Source organism: Gracilinanus agilis, chromosome 2 (assembly GCF_016433145.1).
Source record: "Gracilinanus agilis isolate LMUSP501 chromosome 2, AgileGrace, whole genome shotgun sequence".
In the NCBI taxonomy this organism is placed as follows: domain Eukaryota; kingdom Metazoa; phylum Chordata; class Mammalia; order Didelphimorphia; family Didelphidae; genus Gracilinanus; species Gracilinanus agilis.
In genome coordinates, this window is record NC_058131.1 from 272,896,379 (window position 1) to 272,915,073 (window position 18,695).

At 34.6% G+C, this 18,695-nt stretch overlaps 1 protein-coding gene across 1 annotated transcript in view; it reads right to left on the minus strand.

The window, feature by feature from the left end:
- Positions 1–18,695, minus strand: part of QSOX2 (quiescin sulfhydryl oxidase 2) — a 79,485-nt gene that overhangs the window by 15,574 nt on the left and 45,216 nt on the right. Inside the window, exons 2-8 of the mRNA XM_044661266.1 lie at positions 12,049–12,149; positions 10,790–10,838; positions 10,186–10,294; positions 9,810–9,900; positions 4,217–4,362; positions 3,389–3,532; positions 3,003–3,132 (exon numbers count right to left, since the gene is read on the minus strand). Of these exons, the coding sequence (XP_044517201.1) occupies positions 3,003–3,132; positions 3,389–3,532; positions 4,217–4,362; positions 9,810–9,900; positions 10,186–10,294; positions 10,790–10,838; positions 12,049–12,149 (770 nt within the window). The remainder of the gene's footprint in view (positions 1–3,002; positions 3,133–3,388; positions 3,533–4,216; positions 4,363–9,809; positions 9,901–10,185; positions 10,295–10,789; positions 10,839–12,048; positions 12,150–18,695) is intronic.

Consider the following 18,695-nt stretch of genomic DNA (forward strand, 5'->3'; position numbering starts at 1 on the left):
TTCATCAGATTAGGAATAATGTCACACAGCTGGATAGAACATTTCGGGGGCCCGCATCTGGCCTGTGGGCCGTAGTTTGCCCATCACTGTTTTGAATGGTTTCTTTTAACTCTGGTATCCTTTGGTTCTAATACTTCTCAAATGGTAGCCCTTCAAACATCAGAAGACAACTATCATGTCCTCCTGTCATCTCTTTCCATTCCTCACTTCAACATTTCCTCATATGACAGGATCTCTATGCCCCTTTTTTCTCTAGTCGCTCATCTCCTGATATGTTCCACCTTTTCAATGGAGTTCAAATATGGCACCCAAAACAAAACGAAATATCTCAGATGGTTTTTGAACAGTCAACAATGGAACTATTAAGAAAGGTCTTTTCACCCTACATTTGTTTGATTTTCTGAACTAACAGACTTTACTTTACACTTATACTGCTAATTTTAATCTCTTTAGTTTTGGCCCAACCTTCAGGATTGTCAAGATTTTTTTGCATCTTAGTGCTGCCATCACCCAAAGTATAAACTATGCCTCTTTACCAATCATGTTACTATTGGTTTTGCTTAGATAAGCTTCCTTCAATTACACTTTTATTAATCTTTCAGACAATATGTAAATGTCTAAGGAATTTAGAACAAAAAACTATTTAAAAACCATATCATTAGTGATTAAAGAGGAAGAAAAGTATATTGTTTTCCATAGTTTTAAATTTGAGGTAAAATAGAATGGCAGAGGCATAGGAGAATGAGTCTATTTAAAAGTTAAAAGGGGGCATGGTGACTCAGGGGATAGAGCAGCAGGTCTGATGTTGTGATGATCTGGGTTCAAATTTGACCTCAGACACTTCCTAGTTGTGTGACCCTAGCCAAGTCATTTAACCTCATTTGCCTAGCCCATGACCTTCTGTCTCAAGAGTTGTTACTAAAATAGAAAGAAAGAGTTTTTTTTTTTAAGCTAAGAGAGGTGGAATGTTAAAAAAAAAACAAACAAAAAAACCTCTTTTTGAGTTACATTGTATTCTGAAGAGAGTAAAAACATGAAGTCTCAAAACTAAATCCTATTATCAGGAAACAAGCTCCTTTTTAATAGGGTTTCAGAAAATCCTCTATCACCCATGTTTTATATACTGAAAATCAAGATCCTAAAAGATAGTCCAGGGTTTCATAGATTTGGGATGTCCTCCATGTCTTCTTCTCAGTTTATAGTAATCCATCATATCCAAAAGAATAATTCCTTACTTGGGAACTGTAATTTGGATCTCTAGGATCCAAACTCATAAACCATAACAATTTATCTCATAGAGAAGTACTCCTTTTAGAGGACAAAATTCTCTATAAGACTTGCTTCAAGAATTGTGCAGAAAAGAGCAGCTTAGTAACTCAGTGGATAGAGAGCCAAGCCTGGACATAGGAAGCCCTGGGTTCAAATTTGACCTCAGACACTTCCTAGCTATGTGAACCTCAGACAAGTCACCTACCTCCAATTGCCTATTCTAAGACAAAGGGTAACGGTTAAAAGAAAAAAATTGTGTAGAAGCATGTTAGGGCTCTATTAAACCATCTGAAAATGTCATAACTTTTGGTGATTAAAGATCACCAAGGATTGAATTCTTTTTTTTTTTTTTTAAACTTTTACCTTTCATCTTGGAGTCAATACTGTGTATTGGCTCTAAGGCAGAAGAGTGGTAAAGGTAGGTAATGGGGGTCAAATGACTTGCCTAGGGTCACACAGCTGGGTAGTTTCTGAAGTCAGATTTGAACCTGGGACCTCCCGTCTCTAGGCCTGGCTCTCAATCCACTGAGCTACCCAGCTGCCCCCAAGGAATGAATTCTTATGTGCTATGAGAGGGGAAGAAAATGAAAGCAAAGTTTATATAAAATATCAAATGGTAGGATACCAACTTTTGGACTAGTTCCTATACATGCCAGACAACCTAATAGTGGATTTAAGGAAAGGTTTTGGAATTTTAAAAATTAGTTAATTCAGAAACTGAGTACATAGGTTTTATAAACATGATAAAGCAGAGAGTTACTAACAGAAATGAGGAGAGAAATTCAACTTCTCAGCTTGGCTCTCAGAAGCAGCAACAGCTTCCCATTCCTAGCTTGGTTTTTGAGCTACAAAATATCTAAAGCTAAAATAGTCATGGTAGAATGGAAACTTAATTTGGAGGCAAGAAGAGGTAGACTGGAAGCGCAGCCTTGACACTAGTTGGTGGTATGACCTTGAACAAGTTTTATGACTTCTATGACTTTTGTTTTATCATTTTTAAAAATTAAAATACCTGAAACACCTAATTCTCTTGACTGTTATGAGGAAAATACTATGTAAACCTTAAAGTACTATATAATGTGAATTATTCCATCATCATATACACAATTAGTTTTTCTTGCTTACTGACCCTGAGAAGTAGCTAATGAAACATTAAAATCATGGCAATAAAATTTTCCTCTAAAGAAAGTGCTTGAATAATTTTATTCTCTTTCTAGTGAGGTCTTAAGAAATAAAAAGAATGACACAGCAGGCAAGAACTAATATTTTTTGTAGAGCTGTCCTGTACTGGTTCATTAAATATTGCCGTTCTTAATAAATGATGCCGTTTAAGTATCTGTGATACCCAACTGAAGCACCACTCCAAGCTACTTGTGCCTCAAGACTTCTCTAGAGAAAGAGAGGCTTGAAATATTTGGGTTTTATACTGGAAATGATAGATCACTTGAAATCTAATCAAATACATGCAGGTTTGTTGGCTTGCTAACACACAAAATACACATATACACATCCATACATTTTATGCCAGACAATCTAATAGTGGTTTTAAGGAAAGGTTTTGATAGAAATTATTTCCAAAAGAAAATGTAAGTTTGGACTGTTAAGAGAAACAAAAATAAATCATTCAGGGTTCGAAATACTACAATCATCAAAAGTGCTGACTATTTCCTTCAACACAGATTAAATTCCCCACACAAATTTATATAATCAAAGACTGCAAATGTATACTGTACCTTTGCAATGACTGTAATAAAATTCCTGAAGGTCTTCAGCTCAGCTCCCTCCAGTGTCTTATGAGCAGCAAGCTCCACTCGAAGGAGATAATGCAACCCTGACTCAAGATCAGCCATGTAAAGTTTTGACCTAAGATATATATCATAAATTCTACTTAAAAAACTGCATGGATTTTAAGAGGAATTCTTTACCCTCACTCCTCCCAGTGGAGATATGGATGGAAAAATACTTTTGAAGGGAGTTACTGGTAGGCATGGTTCAGAGGTTGAACTATTAAACAAAATTTTTCCCAAAATATTATCATTTTATAGTGTTCTTCCTGTTCTCATCAAATTTAACTGTCTGATGGTCAACTATTCAAATAAAGTCTAAAGTAAATACTTACTCATCGAATTCTCTCCAAACTGTGATCTCAGAACTGTCATCTTTGTTTGGTTTTACTGTAAATGGAAATGGTGAAAGCATTTTTTTTCTCACGCCAGGTAATGACTTTAAATAGGAAGAGAAGAAAGAACGAAGAGGCTTCAAACTGTAAGAAAGGAGAGAGCATAGGTAAGAAATCATAAATAAATGATTTTATGGGATACCGGATCTGAATTTCAGAATGTTTCTAATACCCATAACAAGTTAATTTATATTAAAACCCTAAGAAACCCTTCTCATTTAATTTAGGAACTTGTTGGTTAGATACCCCCTAGAAGAGCAGCCTAATGCAATGAACTGAGTTCGGGACTTAGAAAGACCTGGGTTAGATCCCCAAGTTCAGGTAGTTAACTATGTAAGCTTGGGCAAGTCATTGAACCCCTCAAAGTCTCAGTTTTTTCATCTGCAAAATGGAAGTAATAATAACTGTAGTAACTATCTCACAAAGTCATCATAAAGAAAATTAAAATAATGAAAAGAAAATAATTTGCAAACTTCAAAGGTCTATGTGAATGCCAGTAATTACAAATCATCATAACCTGGTGTGCAAATTGGATAAAAAAATCCAGTAATGGCTGAATAAAACTTTTAGCAAATCAGACTTTTAATTAATAACTTAATTTCAAATATACCACAAGACAATGCTTTAGGACATATCAGGCATTTGACAGATGCTTGGTGAATGGCCGATTCCTCTTATTTCTAATAACCACATATATTTATTAGAATCTGTGAGCTTAAAAAAAAAGTATTGGATCCCTAACCAAATCCTGCATATACTATTACTTACATGTTAATTAATCCATGAGACCCATTTGGATAAATCAGGTAACATGAAGGGACTGAAGTAACACCAAGTTTCTTGAGAAATGCCTTATCAGAATTCAGCGCTCTTTTTACCACAATATTTTTGTATTGAATCAAGTCTAACATCACCTAGATGATGAGAAAATAGAATGTAAAAGGTATTACTCATGGCAAAGTTTTTCTCAGGGGAAAAACAGTATAATAAAACAAATTAATATCCACATAATAATAATAATTTTGTAACAATAAGACATCTTTATCAATTTATGGTGAAAAAAAGTTCTCATTAATTGACCTCTAACATACATATAAAATAATGCCTATGAAATTAAAATAGCCCATGATTTAGAGACACCTTGAACTTATCACTTCTACAACTTAAGTTAAAAAATTTCCAACTTTGTTTTCATTTAACTTAAGACAATGTGAATAAAAAATCTACCTAGATACAGAAAACGCAATATATCATTTATTAGACTTACTGACAAAAAGTCAAAGTTTAGCAGTCAAAAATTTTTATTTGCTAATTTATTTTTTAAATTAGTCCACCCTCTAAAACAATATAGTTTATCCTAAAAAATATTCCAACCAGTGAAAGGTAGTTTTCAACCTTTGTTAATCATTAGCTGGTCATGTAAATAAGCTCATGTGGGCTGTACAGAAGCCTGGGGTTTTCTTCCAAACACAGATGTTATTTGTGTTTTATCTATTTTATAGGTTGCAATTTGTATCAATAGAGGAAATGCCACACCAATTAAGTCATGGATCCACCAAAGCAACATCTACTAGATAGTAATATCACGTGAAATATTTCAAAATTATCTACTTCCTTCCTAACATCATTAAGTTTTTTGTTTTGTTTTGTTTTGTTTTGTTTTTGCCACAGTCAGTCTTCTTCACACTAGCATTCAGTAACCACAGATAAAAGTTGGCAGGCATCTTATTTCAGGTGTGTTAGTGAGAAACTCATTAGCAAAACATTAAAATACCAAATTGGTAGGCCAATATATGTTTCCACTATAATAATGATGTAATTTGTTCTCAATTCAGTTTACAACTGCAAACTTTTTAAAAAGGCACAAAATAATTAGCAGTTTCTTTAGTTGAGACAATTGCTTTTTAACTGCAACATACAAGATAATTACCAAAATTAAAATGATCTATTTTATCTATTATTAAGCTAACTGAAGTTGATCAAGTATTTATTTAAAAATTCATGATATATTATTTAGAATACAAGATGAATACTCCTAATAAATCCTTTATGCTCCTGACATAAATTTCGAAACAACACTGCTTCTTTTCTGCAAACAAAGTGAAGGTTAAATAAATTAAGATATAAACATTAAATAAGTTGTACGGCAACAGAGGAAAGATATACCAAGAAAACAGCTTTTGAAAGTCTACAGAATACTAATCAATGCAATGACCAACTGTGACTTCAAAAGACTGATAATGAAATGTGCCACTCACCTCTCACCAGAGAGGTGATGAACTAGATAAAGTTAGTGCAAAAAAAGATTTTCATATATAGCCAGTGTATTAACAATTGTTCTAACTATACATTTTTTATTAACACGAGATAGCATGGGGGGAGGGGGAGGCATTGAATTAATGGGTAGTACTAGTAATACAAAAAAAAAAGAACATCAATAAAACATTTAAAAATTCACAAAAGAAAGCAAAAAGAAGTTCAGAAGGGGACATCAATAAAGGGGAAGGTGACATTACTATCTTAATAAATGCAATATTCTTTTTTTAAAAACTATATATAATAGAGAGAAGAGGGACGGTTAGTTCATTATAGGGTAGCTATCTGACAAGGAGGGGAAATTCCCTGCCTTTTTATGAGAAGTCACTTTGTGCTTCTTCAAAGTTTTGGATCTACTAGGGAGAAGGACAAAATTCTTGTAGAAAACGGTTTAGGGCATTGCCTCTGCTGGTTGCATTGTCCTCTCCACTAGGAAATACCACTATAGCACAAGGTGCACTAGTGGTGGTATCCAGCTTAGAGGCAGCCAGGCAAAGTTTTGATATCTATTGTAGATCTTAATCAATTTGTTCAAGACCTCCTCTAAAGTAAGGTGTGTAAAACGTGGTCCCAATTATCCCTAGAAACAGGGAAAGGTTTAGCATGGTTATCCAAAATTCAGAGATAATAGAGATAAATTTAGTCCAGGAGTAGAATTCTTTTCTACTATAATTCACAAATACAACTGTTAACTTATTTCACTTCGCAATAAATTTTCAAGTGAAGAAATGATTTTTTAAAAGATGTTGATACAGAATGTATAATATTTTAGTCAGGACAATAAAAATTACTAAAAAAAAATTCAGTCATTCAATAATTCTCCCTTCCAAGAGAAAAAAGGCAAACTTTCCCTTTATTAACCTTTTAAACAAACAAACAAAAAAGGGGGAGAGGAGGGTGTCACTTCCAGATAAGGTCTATCCTAATAACTAAACTATAACATGCTACCTTTTATACTATGTTAAAAGCTCTCTTATAAATCTGTTCTAAAGACGAAAGGAATTGAGAATGATCTTAGTAAAGATTTTGGCTACCAAATATATAATGTAAAGGGAGTATGATTTGCACTTTCTATAACAATAAAGAAGATCACAGACTATCCATAACTGCTCACCATCCTGTGACTCTTGTCTATCTCTTCAGACAGACTGGCCACAGGGGCTTATCCTAACATACCAACATTAAGGAGATCAAAAATCTATTGGACCACAGGGAGAACCTGGAAAAATGAAGTCCAGGAATAGATAAAATCACATTTAAAATAAATAGTTTTAGCTTTCTCTCCAACCAAGCCTCTCTTCAAAGTGCTGAGAACTTAAATGATTTGCCCAGTCTTTAGCACCTTTGTTTCTTCTTCTGGCCATTATGTAGGGGGAAAAAATGGACAAGACAATTCACAAACTGTAACACCTGCCATTACAAAGTTTTTCTAAGAAGAGGATTCTCAGAGAACATTAGTCATTCATCCTTACAACTGTATTAAAGTTTAATTTGGACTATGACAAAATGGTAAAATTCCATAGCCTCAAAATGAACTCAAAGTATAGCAATATATCATAAAAATAGATTTTTTTCATTATAGAAAGTGGTTAAAAATGCCTTGTACATAAACAAGTTTTCTGAAATAGCCATAATGACAATGAGCTTAAAATAAAGAAACACATCTAGGAAAGCATTCAAATAGAAAAGTCCCAAATTACTTTTGAACTTTAGACATGAAGTTTCTAGTCTTATTTTAACATAAGACTATAAGACTAACCATTCTGACTGGTTGAGCCTCAATTCAATTCAACAAACTGCTAGGTAATATTCTGTGAGATGGCAATACAGAGGAAAAGTCCCTGCCTTACAAAGCTGACATTTTATAGAGGACATAGATGGATAAGTACAAGATAATCTGAGGAGAAAGAAAGAACTAATAACAATGCTAACTACTTCCAGAGAAAGAACTGTTGGAGTCAGATGCAGATCAAAGGATACTATCTTTCACATTAGTTTATTTATGGTTTTACTTTGGAGTTTTGATTTCATATGAATATTCTCTTAACAACAATGACCAATATGGAAGTGTGTTTCATATCAGAATTCATGTATATCAAATTGCTTATCATCTTTAAGAGGGGGGAGGAAAAGGAGGGAGTGAGACAATTTGGATCTTATAATTTCAGAAAAAAATGTTGAAAATTGTTATTACACATAATTGGGAAATAAATCAAAGGTATCTATAATCATATGAAAAAATGCTTCAAATCACTATTGATTAAAGAAATGTAAATTAAAACTAACTCTGAGGTATCACCTTGCACCTATCAGATTGGCTAATTTGACTGAAAAGGAAAATGATAAAATGTTGGAAGAATGTGGGAAAATTGGGACACCAATGCACTATTTGTGTTGTGAACTGATTCAACCATTCTGGGGAACAATTTGGAACTATACCCTAAGGCAGTGTTGGTGAACCTTTTAGAGACTGCATGCCCAAAGAGCACCTTCAAGACAATTGTGAGCTTCCCCGCATTACTCCAGAGAGGGAAGTGAGGAAGTGCTTGCATTGGTCTGCTGGGTAGAGTGGTGGAGCATGTGAAAAACGTCCTCAGATGCTGTGGAGAGTGGGAGGGGTGCAGCCATGGCTGCACACATGCCATGTCTTTGTCAATATGGCCCTAAAATTGTATCCTTTAACCCAGCAATACCACGACTATATCTAAATCCCAAAGAGAAGGGGAAAAAAAAAGAGAAAAAGATCTATTTGTCCAAAAATACTTTTTATTATTTCTTTTTGAAGTGACAAAGAACTGGAGATTAAGGGGTTCTATCAATTGGGGAATGGATGAATAAATTGTAGTATATAATGTAAAAGAATACTATTGTATTCCGTGAAATAACAAACAGGATGATTTCAGAAAAGCCTTAAAATACTCATATGAACTGATACAAAGTGTATTGGAGTAGAATCAGAACAGTACAGTGTAACAGCAATATTATACAATGATCAACTGTGAATGACTTAGCTATTCTCAACAATAAAATGAACCAGACAACTTCAAAGAATTCATGATGAAAAATGCTTTCTAATGCAGAGAAAGAACTGATGGAGTCTGAATGCAGATATAAGCAAACCATTTTCCACTATATTTTCTTCATTTTTAAAAATATAAGTGGCTTCTTCTACAACATGACAAACATGGAAATATGTTTTGTATGTACATGTAGAACCTATGTAAAATTGGTTACCTTATGCGGGGGCAGGGAGGGGGTGTCAGGAAGGGAGAGAATTTGGAACTCAAAATGTTCGAAAACAAATGCAAAAAATTATTTTTACATGTAATTATGAAAAAATAGAATATGACTTGGGAGTTGGAAAAGGGAAAAAAACCTGATATACTAATTAAGATGGAAGATGCAAAGTTTGGAGAATAGCTAATAATACAGTTTAGCTAAAAAGCAGGGTATATGAAGTGGAATAACAAGAATTAAGACTGAAAAGATGCTAAAACTAATTATGAAATAGCCAACTACTTTATAAGTGAATTTTTTTGTTGTTCAGGTGTTTTTCAGTCATATCAGTCTCTTCATCACCCCATTCAGGGTTTTCTTAAAAGAGATAATGGAGTGATTTGCTATTTCCTTCTCCCGTCCACTTTACAGCTGAGGAAACTGAGGCAAATAGTGTTAAGTGACTAGCCCAGGGTCATACAGCTAATAAACTGAATTTGAACTCAGCCTGTGCCACCTAGCTGCCCACAAATGAATTTTAACTCTACACAAATAAAACCAAATTATATGGTTTGATTTTTTTTTTAAACCCTTACTTTCTGTCTTAGAATTAATACCATGTATTAGTTCCAAGGTAGAAGAGTAGTAAGGGCTAGGCAATGGGGTTAAGTGATTTGCCCAGGGTCACATAGCTAGGAAAGTGTGTGAGGCCTGGTTTAAACCTAGGACCTCCTATCTCTAGGCCTGGCTCTCAATCCACTGAGCCACCTAGCTTCCTCCCATGGTTTGGTTTTTTTAAATGGTATAAAGTGAAAAAATTATACAGTACCTCTCGTCCAACATATGAGTTATTGCTTTCAAACAAAATAGCAATGTAACGACCACCACTGTTTTCCAAGAGAGGAGAAATGTCACTGGACCTTTCAGAAAGAAAAAAGAAAATATTTTAATCTACGAAAGAGCTTAGCCACCTCATTGCCACTTTCAAGCAGCCACATAGTCAAAGAATCCAACAGTGAAAAGGGAACTTAGCAGTCCTTTCATATGACCCCCAGCAGCCAGACAAACCCAGATTTAAGTTGGAAACCTGGGTCTAGCAAACAAATCAGTATCTGAATAGAACTAACTTGAGCCTTTAACTTGGATTTCTTATATCGTTTTTTTCTGGAGACAAAAATTTTACTTTTTACAACCAATATGCTTACATAACAGGATCCAAAGATGGACAAGCAGGAGGTCTGTTTCCTTGGGTGTGATTCTGAAGGAAATCAATCATTGTTTGCCTTACTGTCTGTGGTTCTCTATCAATTCCTGCTGGAAAAGAAAAATTAAATCATTACTACTTTTCTAAATGGCAAACACAAAACAAATGAGAAAAAAAACCTTCATAAAAGTTCTAACTTGTTCTTTAAAATAAACAACAAACAGATTATAGTACTGATGTATGTAAATCTATTTGGAGAAGGGAGGGTTGATATAATGCACTAAGGTGAGTGCTCTTGCTCAGAGACATCAAACATGTGGGCTGTAACATTCTTGAATGGGATCAGAACCAGATCAAAATGTAATTGGGAAATATTTAACAAAATAAATTTTAAAAGAATAGAACATAAGTAATTGTTAATATGTGGTTTTCTAAGTCAATATGCAATTTGCAGAGATTCTTACTTAATGGTTTATTGCTCCCATTTTCATCCCTCTCATTCTCTATTTGAGTTTAATATCCCTTTTCTAGCCTAAGGTCCATATAAATGTAAACAGATTACCAGATAACCCTAGCCTATTTTAAAAAAATAATAATATTCATACCTTTATAATTTTCTCCAGTTGTGAACTCTTTTGTAAATGCTTTAAAATACTGAGGAAAAACACATAAGAAATAAGAAAAATTCTTGGCAATAAATACTACATATGCAATATATTCAAATGTGCCCTTTCACAAATATAACACTTTGAACAATTTTCTCCAAAAATGTCTCAGTGAGTTTCAGAATTTTTTCATTGGCATTAGTGCATTCAAAATTATAGCTTATGTCTTACAACATGACATGATTTAAAATTGTATTCTTGTTCACATAAGCAACCAGATTTTTTAAACTATCTAGCATTTAGAAATTATTTTTTCCTGATCAGTACAGTAATAAGTCCATGTAACATAATGGTCCTCATTCCAATTAAATATATACTTTTAGACCCAGAGTGTGCTAGAAATGGTTTTAGAGGTCTTAGAGATAAAATTAGTCTAATCATTTTCTCTTAACAAATGACAAATCCAAGGCTCAGAGAAGCTGTGACTTGTTCAGATGTCACAGAAGTTAATGGAATTATTTTAAGAGTTGAAAAAGTACTTTTAATCAATTATTTTTCTCATAGAATCTGTTAAAAAAGGCATTTTACATTTTGGAAATATCTATGCATGTATGTATGGGAATAAAACTGACTTACCAAGTAGGGATTTCCAACTTAAAACAAAACAAAACAAGATTGCTGGTTGATTCTGTTTCTTTAAGCTGGAATTCAAATGCCAGGGAGTCATAAAGCTTAAAATTTTAAACTGTGCCCTCTAGTGGGAGGAAAAAGCACAACCTTGTCTTAATATATCAAAGAGATTATCCTCTGTAGTTATAGCTGCACTCTTCTCCTCAATACCCTTAGTAGAATGGCTGGCATTCGTGGGATCATAAAAAAAAAGAGCATTAAAAATAAATACCGTTCTTTGCATAATTACCTTCTATCTATTCTACTAACATTTGTTTCTGTACTCCAGACTGCTTTTATTCGAAGTTTTAAAAATAAGGAAATAAACTAACAAAAACACAGTACATTCTTGTGGGAACTTAAAGTAGGATGGATCATTTGCAAAATGCACATAAAGCCTTCTGATAAGTTCAAGAACTGGGCCAAAATGGTAAGAATAAACCATGGGAACATAAATGTAATGAGGTGCAACTTGGATGAAATCCCTTACAAAAAAAAATTTTGACAGAGGGTGAAAGAGTAGAAATTATATGGAAAGATGTATTAGTTCAAGTATGAAGTACATGTGATAGGGTGGATAAGCAACTCACCCTAAAAGTTGGGTAAAAATGAATACCATAGTCTCTGCAGGTGTCATAGTTCTCTTCTGCAGCACAATCCAGGACAGCAACTCTAATGGCAGAAGCCCAGTCTGAAAAAGGAGAACAGGAATTTTATCAGGAAGCTCAGGGGCAGCAGGAGTCTAAGGGAGAACTTCTAACTATGGCAATCCCTTCACAACTCTAGCCTAGGTCACTTTCTCTCTATACACTCTTTCTTTGTGATCTCACGGAGTCAATGATCATCTCTATGCACTTGACTCCTAAATCTATATGGAAGCCTTCATCTCTCTAGAGCTCCAGTCTTGCACCAAGTCCTAAGTGCCTTCTGGACACTTCAACCAAGGTGCCCCATAGGCATTTCAAAATCAACATTCCAAAAAGAACTCATTATCTTTCTCCCAAATCTACCCCTCTTTGGAAATACCAAATTTCTGCTGAGGATACCATCATCATTCCATTCACTTAGGTTTTCAACTTTGGAGTTAGCCTCTTTTACTCTCTACCTTCTATCCAATTCCAATGACTTCCTGAATCTTGATGTTTCCACCTTCACATTTCTCTTTCTTTCAGGCCCTCTTGTCTCTCTCATAGACTATTTCAAGAGTGTCCTAAGTGGTCTTGCCTCCAGAATCTCTCCACTACATCCTCCATACAACTGCCAAAGTGACACTCTTAAAACACATGTCTGACCATGTGACATTTTTGCTCAAGAAGTTGTAGTGTGGAAAGACCTCCAGGAATGGATGCAAAGCAAAAGGAGCAAAACTAGGAGAATGTTGTACACAGAGTCATACTGCGGCACAATCAAATGTAATGGACTTTTATACTAGTAGCAATGCAACGATCCAGGACAATCCAGAGGAACTTAGGAGAAAGAAAGATATCCACATCCAGAGAAAGAACTTTGGGAGCAGAAATGCACAAGAAAAACATATAATTGATCATGTAGTTCTATGGGGATGTGATTGGGGTTTAGATGTTAAAAGACCACTCTATTGCAAGTGTGAATAACATGGAAATAGGTTTTGAACAATGATACATGTATAACCCAGAGGAATTGCTTGTCAGCTCTGGGAGGGGGGAGGGAAGAGAGGTGGGAAAAATCATGAATCATGTAGCCATGGAAAAATATTCTAAATAAATTAAAAAAAAAGTTGCAGTGGCTCTCTATTACTTAATAGCATGTAATACAAACTCCTCTGTATGTACCTTAAGACCCTTTACGATTTGACTCTAATTGATTTTTTAACTGATATCATAAACAACTAACACCTTAAATTCCTAATTCACCCGGTTATTAGTACATTTCCCAAAAATTTCTTTATATTTACCCATTATATATATTATTTACTTATATGTTCATATATTGTTTAACCCTATAGAATGGTAGCTTCCTGAAGGCAGGTACTCATTTTTTGTTTTGGATCTAGACAGCCTATCGGAGAGCTTGGAAGATAACTTAAATGTTTGCTGATTGAATGATTTTAATTAAAAGATAATGAACAAAAAGCACCAAAAAGGAGTGGGCTTCTTTGTCACTCATCTTAAGTGTTAAGTTTCTGCTTTGAGGAAACAAACACTGTTGCTTTTTGGTTTATCAATTGAATATATTTAATATAATTTTTCTGTCAAATGAGTAAGATGTATAAAACCACTAATGGAATGCATCTTCTATTATAGATGGCAATAAAGTAAACAAATTTGCTGAATTTGCAGATCACTCAGCAGCTCACAATACTGCACAGATTCCTAATTAAACTCACAAAGCCAATGATTTGATTGATGAAAATTTTGTTAACAGAAACTGCTGTCAAAGGACAGTGTCTGATACAGATATATAGAAATACTTAGCAAGTATTCACAGATTGAGAGGTGTGGTTTAGAACGCTGATCTTTTAAAAATGGCTGCAAAATTTTCATACAAATAAAGGTAATATAAAATTTGGCAAGCACAAGTGATAATTGGGATACCAAATCAAATCAAATATATTGCTGGCAAACAATATTTTCCTCAAAATCATTCATCCTAAGTAGACAGATTTTTCTCTTTAACTAGGAAATTGAAATTATATAGTAATACTCATTTACAAACTTTAGCTCTGCTAACTGGTTTGAGTTTTTTTTTTTTTTTTATGCATTGATGTGGTAGTTTCCAGACTACATCCCCAATCATGTCCGCCTAAACCCATGTGTTCAAGCAGTTGCCCCTCTTCTGTGTTTCCATCTCGCAGTTCTTCCTCTGAATGTGGGTAGCATTCTTTTCCATAAATCTCTCAGAATTGTCCTGGGTCACCACATTACTGCCAGTACAGAAGTCCACCACATTCTATTTTACTACAGTGTATTGGTCTTTGTGTACAATGTTCTTCTGTCTCTGCTCCTTTCGCTCTGCATCAATTCCTGGAGGTCTTTCCAGTTCACATGGAATTCCTCCAGTTTATTATACCTTTGAGTGCAATAGTATTCCATCACCAGCATATACCACAATTTGTTCAGCCATTCCCCAACTGAAGGGCATACCCTCATTTTCCAGTTTTTTGCCACCACAAAAAGCGTGATCTCTAGATTCTTAAGCAAAATTACCTCTTTACTTTGATGGGAAGCCTCCATGAGTTTTGGGTCTTTGAGACATGGAGTAAAATTTAAGGCCTGGCTTTGAATTTCAGGTTCAATTTAGAGCTTTGTAGTAATAGACAAGTCATGCCTTTTTGTAAAGCAGAGATAATAATATGCTACTTAGTTCACAGAGTTGTGAGAAAAACACATTACAAACTTTAAAGGGCTGTATAACTATTATAAATATTGTCATAATCACCATTAACATGATTATCATTATCTTCATCTACAAGGCCAATTTTCTTGGAGTGTTTTTGTGATACATTTTCTAGTCCTATTGCCTCAAACTATAAAAGGAAGTATGAAAATGTGAGAGGAAGAAAGAGCAAGAACATGTAGAATTTAAAATTAGCCACAAATTGTACAAATTTGAAGGTTCACCTATGTCAAGTATTTAATGATATTTTCTTTAATCTGCCATCTTTGTTTAAAATATGAATTTATTTTTACTCTGTAAACATTAAGTGAATTAAGCATATGTATAGAAATCAAGAAAATAAAATGAATATATTGTATCATCAATAATACTGTATATGCAATATGTTTGTTGATCAAGGCAAGCCAACTTATTAAATTTAGTTATGTTAAAAGGATTAGAAGAAAAACAATATGACAATAACAGCCCTGGATCACAAGTCACATCTTTCTGTATTCTGAAATCACACAGAACAGCTAATACTCTCATCTAATTAATGTAACAAAGGGCAACGGAATATTGAAAATAAAATTATTTTTCAATAATTTAACCCATTCTCAAGATTTCTCCCAGACTACAGTGTTTAGGTATAATAAGAAACAACTTATGTATGATACTTTTTTTTTTATGATTTATTGGTTTAAGAGTGGTAAGGCAGAAGAGTGGTAGGGGCTAGGCAATGGTGGTTAAGTGACTTCCCTAGGTCACATAGCTAGGAAATGTCTGAGGCCAGATTTGTACCCAGGACTTCCTGTCTCCACAACTGGCTCTTTATCCACTGAGCCACTTAGCTGCCCCCTCTGATACTTTTTAAAGCAATTTCTCATCTGCTGTCTTAACTCTCTTTCCCACACTAAACACAACCTACTCTACTATCTTTCTCTTATTTCAATGTCATCTCCTCTATAAAAATCTTCTTTAGCTAGCAAGAAGAACGATGTCCCATTTTGCCTTAAACATATCTCCCATGGCACTTTCTTCATTCACTTAAGAAACTAGAGAATAATGCAATATCAGAGTTAGAAGGAGCTTTCTTAATATTTTTGTAGTTCAAAGTTCCTCATTTTACAAACAGAATTTAAGATCCCATGTCTAATCTTAGGTTCCAGACTCAGTGGCAGTCCTATCTGTTCCTTAGCAATTACACAACCATTTATATATTTAAGCTTGGTTCAGCTGATTGTCTCTCTTTGTCATGTTTGCTCTCTGCTAAATTTCTACTCTGCCTCATTACAGCAAGGAGGGGACCTAGGGTTCTTTTGTTGTTGTTATATTTTGTTTTTTGCCAATTACATGTAATGTAACTTCCACATGTTTTCTGAAGTCATATAATCCAAATTGTTTCCCTCCCTCCCCTTCCTCTCCCCTCCTGGAGCTGGCAAGCAATTCAAACTGGGTTATACATGTATTCTCATACAAAACATTTCCATATTGTTCATTTCTGTAAGTGAATAATCATATAAAGCCAAACCCCCAAAACAAAAACACATATAAACTTAAGTGAAAAATCATATGCTCCAATCTGTATTCTGACTCCAGAAGTTCTTTCTTTGGAGGTGAATAGCATTCTTTGTCATAAATCCTTCAGAACTGTATTACTGAGAGTAGCTAAGTCTATCACAATTGATCATTCCATAATATTGCTGTTACCATATACAATGTTCTCCTGGTTCTACAATTTCATTCTGTATCAGTTCGGGTTTTTCTAGCTCTTTCTGAAATCATCCTGTTCATCATTTTCTTACGGTACAAAAGTATTCTATTACCATTATGTGCCACAATTTGTTCAGCCATTTGCCAACTGATGGACATCCCTTCAGTTTCCAATTCTTTGCCACCACAAAAAAAGCAGCTACAAATATTTTTGAATAAGTAGGTCCCTTCCCTTTTTTTTTCTTTTTATCTCTTTGGAATACACAGTAGTGTTATTATTGGATTAAAGGGTATGCACTGTTTTATAGCCCTTTGAGTACAGTTCCAAATTGCCTTCTAAAATGGTTGGATCAATTCACAACTCCATCAGCAAAGCATAAGTGTACCAATTTTGCCACAACACCTCCAACATTTATCACTTTCCTATACTGTTAAATTGGCCAATCTGACAGGTGTAAAGTGGTATCTAGGGTTCTTAAAAGCTATAATAGATGGGGTAGAGCTAAGATGGTGGAGAAGGTACCCAGACTCATCTGAACTCTACCAAATACCCTCCAAAAACCAATGATATAATGCCTCAAAATGAATTCTGGAGAAGCATAACCTACAAAAAGACAAGGTGAAGTAATTTTTGAGTTCAAAATAACTTAGAAGACAATGCACCAGGATAGAGGTGGAACACGAAGTAGCATGCCAAAGCAGGTCCCACCACGGCAACAGGCCTTGAGGGCAGCAAAAGCAGTAGAAAAGGTTTCTGGAACTCTCAGCCACAGATGATGAGGGGGAAGTCAGACAACTGCTCAGAAGGAGATTAACTAGCTCTAGGTGCAAGCCTTTTCTTACAATATACATACATAGAACTAGGCCAAACTCCAGGAGCAACAATCTCAGGTTGAGGAGGAACACTAGCACACACAAGCACTTGCAGCCACAGGAGAATAAGAGACCCTGGTCACAGTTCCCATATGTAAAAGAGTGCTTGAGGTTACTCATAGACCAGAGCACAGGCTAGAAGAGTATTAAGCACACCTCTCCTTACATCATACCACTTTGGAAGAACTGAAAACTTATAGATCCCCAGAGCTAGCTCTGAAGGCAGCTGAAGAAAGAACTTGAAGCAACAGTGCTCCCTTCACCACAGTTACAGAATCAAATTTTAAACAATTTTTAAGCTAAAAGAAAAAACCTAGAAAATGAACAAACAATAAAAAAAGAAACTTATCATAGAAAGCTAAAGCTATTTTGGTGCAGGGAAGACCAAAACACAAACTCAAAAGAAGACAACAAAGTCAAAACTGTTACATCCAAAGCCTCCAAGAAAAATATGAATTGTTCTCAAGTCCAAAAAGAATTAATGGAAGAGCTCAAAAAGAATTTTAAAAATCAAATAAGAGAGTCAGAAGAAAAACTGGGAAAAAAATGAGAGTGATTCTGGAAAAATCATAAAAAAAGAGTTCAACAGCTTGGCAAAGGAGGCACAAAAAATACTGAAGAAATTAATACCTTAAAATACAGAATAAACCAATTGGTAAAAGAGGCACATAAATCCTTTGAAGCAAAGAATTTTTTTAAAAAGCAGAATTGACTAAATGAAAAAGATATACAGGGGGCAGCTGGGTAGCTCAGTGGATTGAGAGCCAGGCCTAGAGCCGGGAGGTCCTAGGTTCAAATCCGGCCTCAGACACTTCCCAACTGTGTGACCCTGGGCAAGTCACTTGACCCCCATTGCCTACCCTTACCACTCTTCCACCTATAAGTCAATACACAGAAGTTAAGGGCTTAAAATAAAAATAAAAAAAAAAGATATACAAAAATACAGTGAATATAGAAGAACTTCTTGAAAGGCAGAATTGGCCCTATGGAAAAAGAGGTTCATTGAAAAAAATTACTCTTGGCAAAGTAAAACTGGCTAAATGGAAAAAGAGGTACAAAATTTTACTGAAGAAAATCATGCCTTAAAAGTTAGAAATGGGCAAGTGGAAATTAATGGAAAGACTCCATAAGACAGCAAAAAACAAAATTAAAAGAATAAAAATAGGCGAAAATGTTAAATATCTCATTGGAAAAACATCTGACCTAAACAATAATCTCTCCAGGAGAGATCATCTAAGAATTATTGGACTACCTGAATGCCATGATTAAAAAAAAAAAAAAAAAAAAAGAAAGAAAA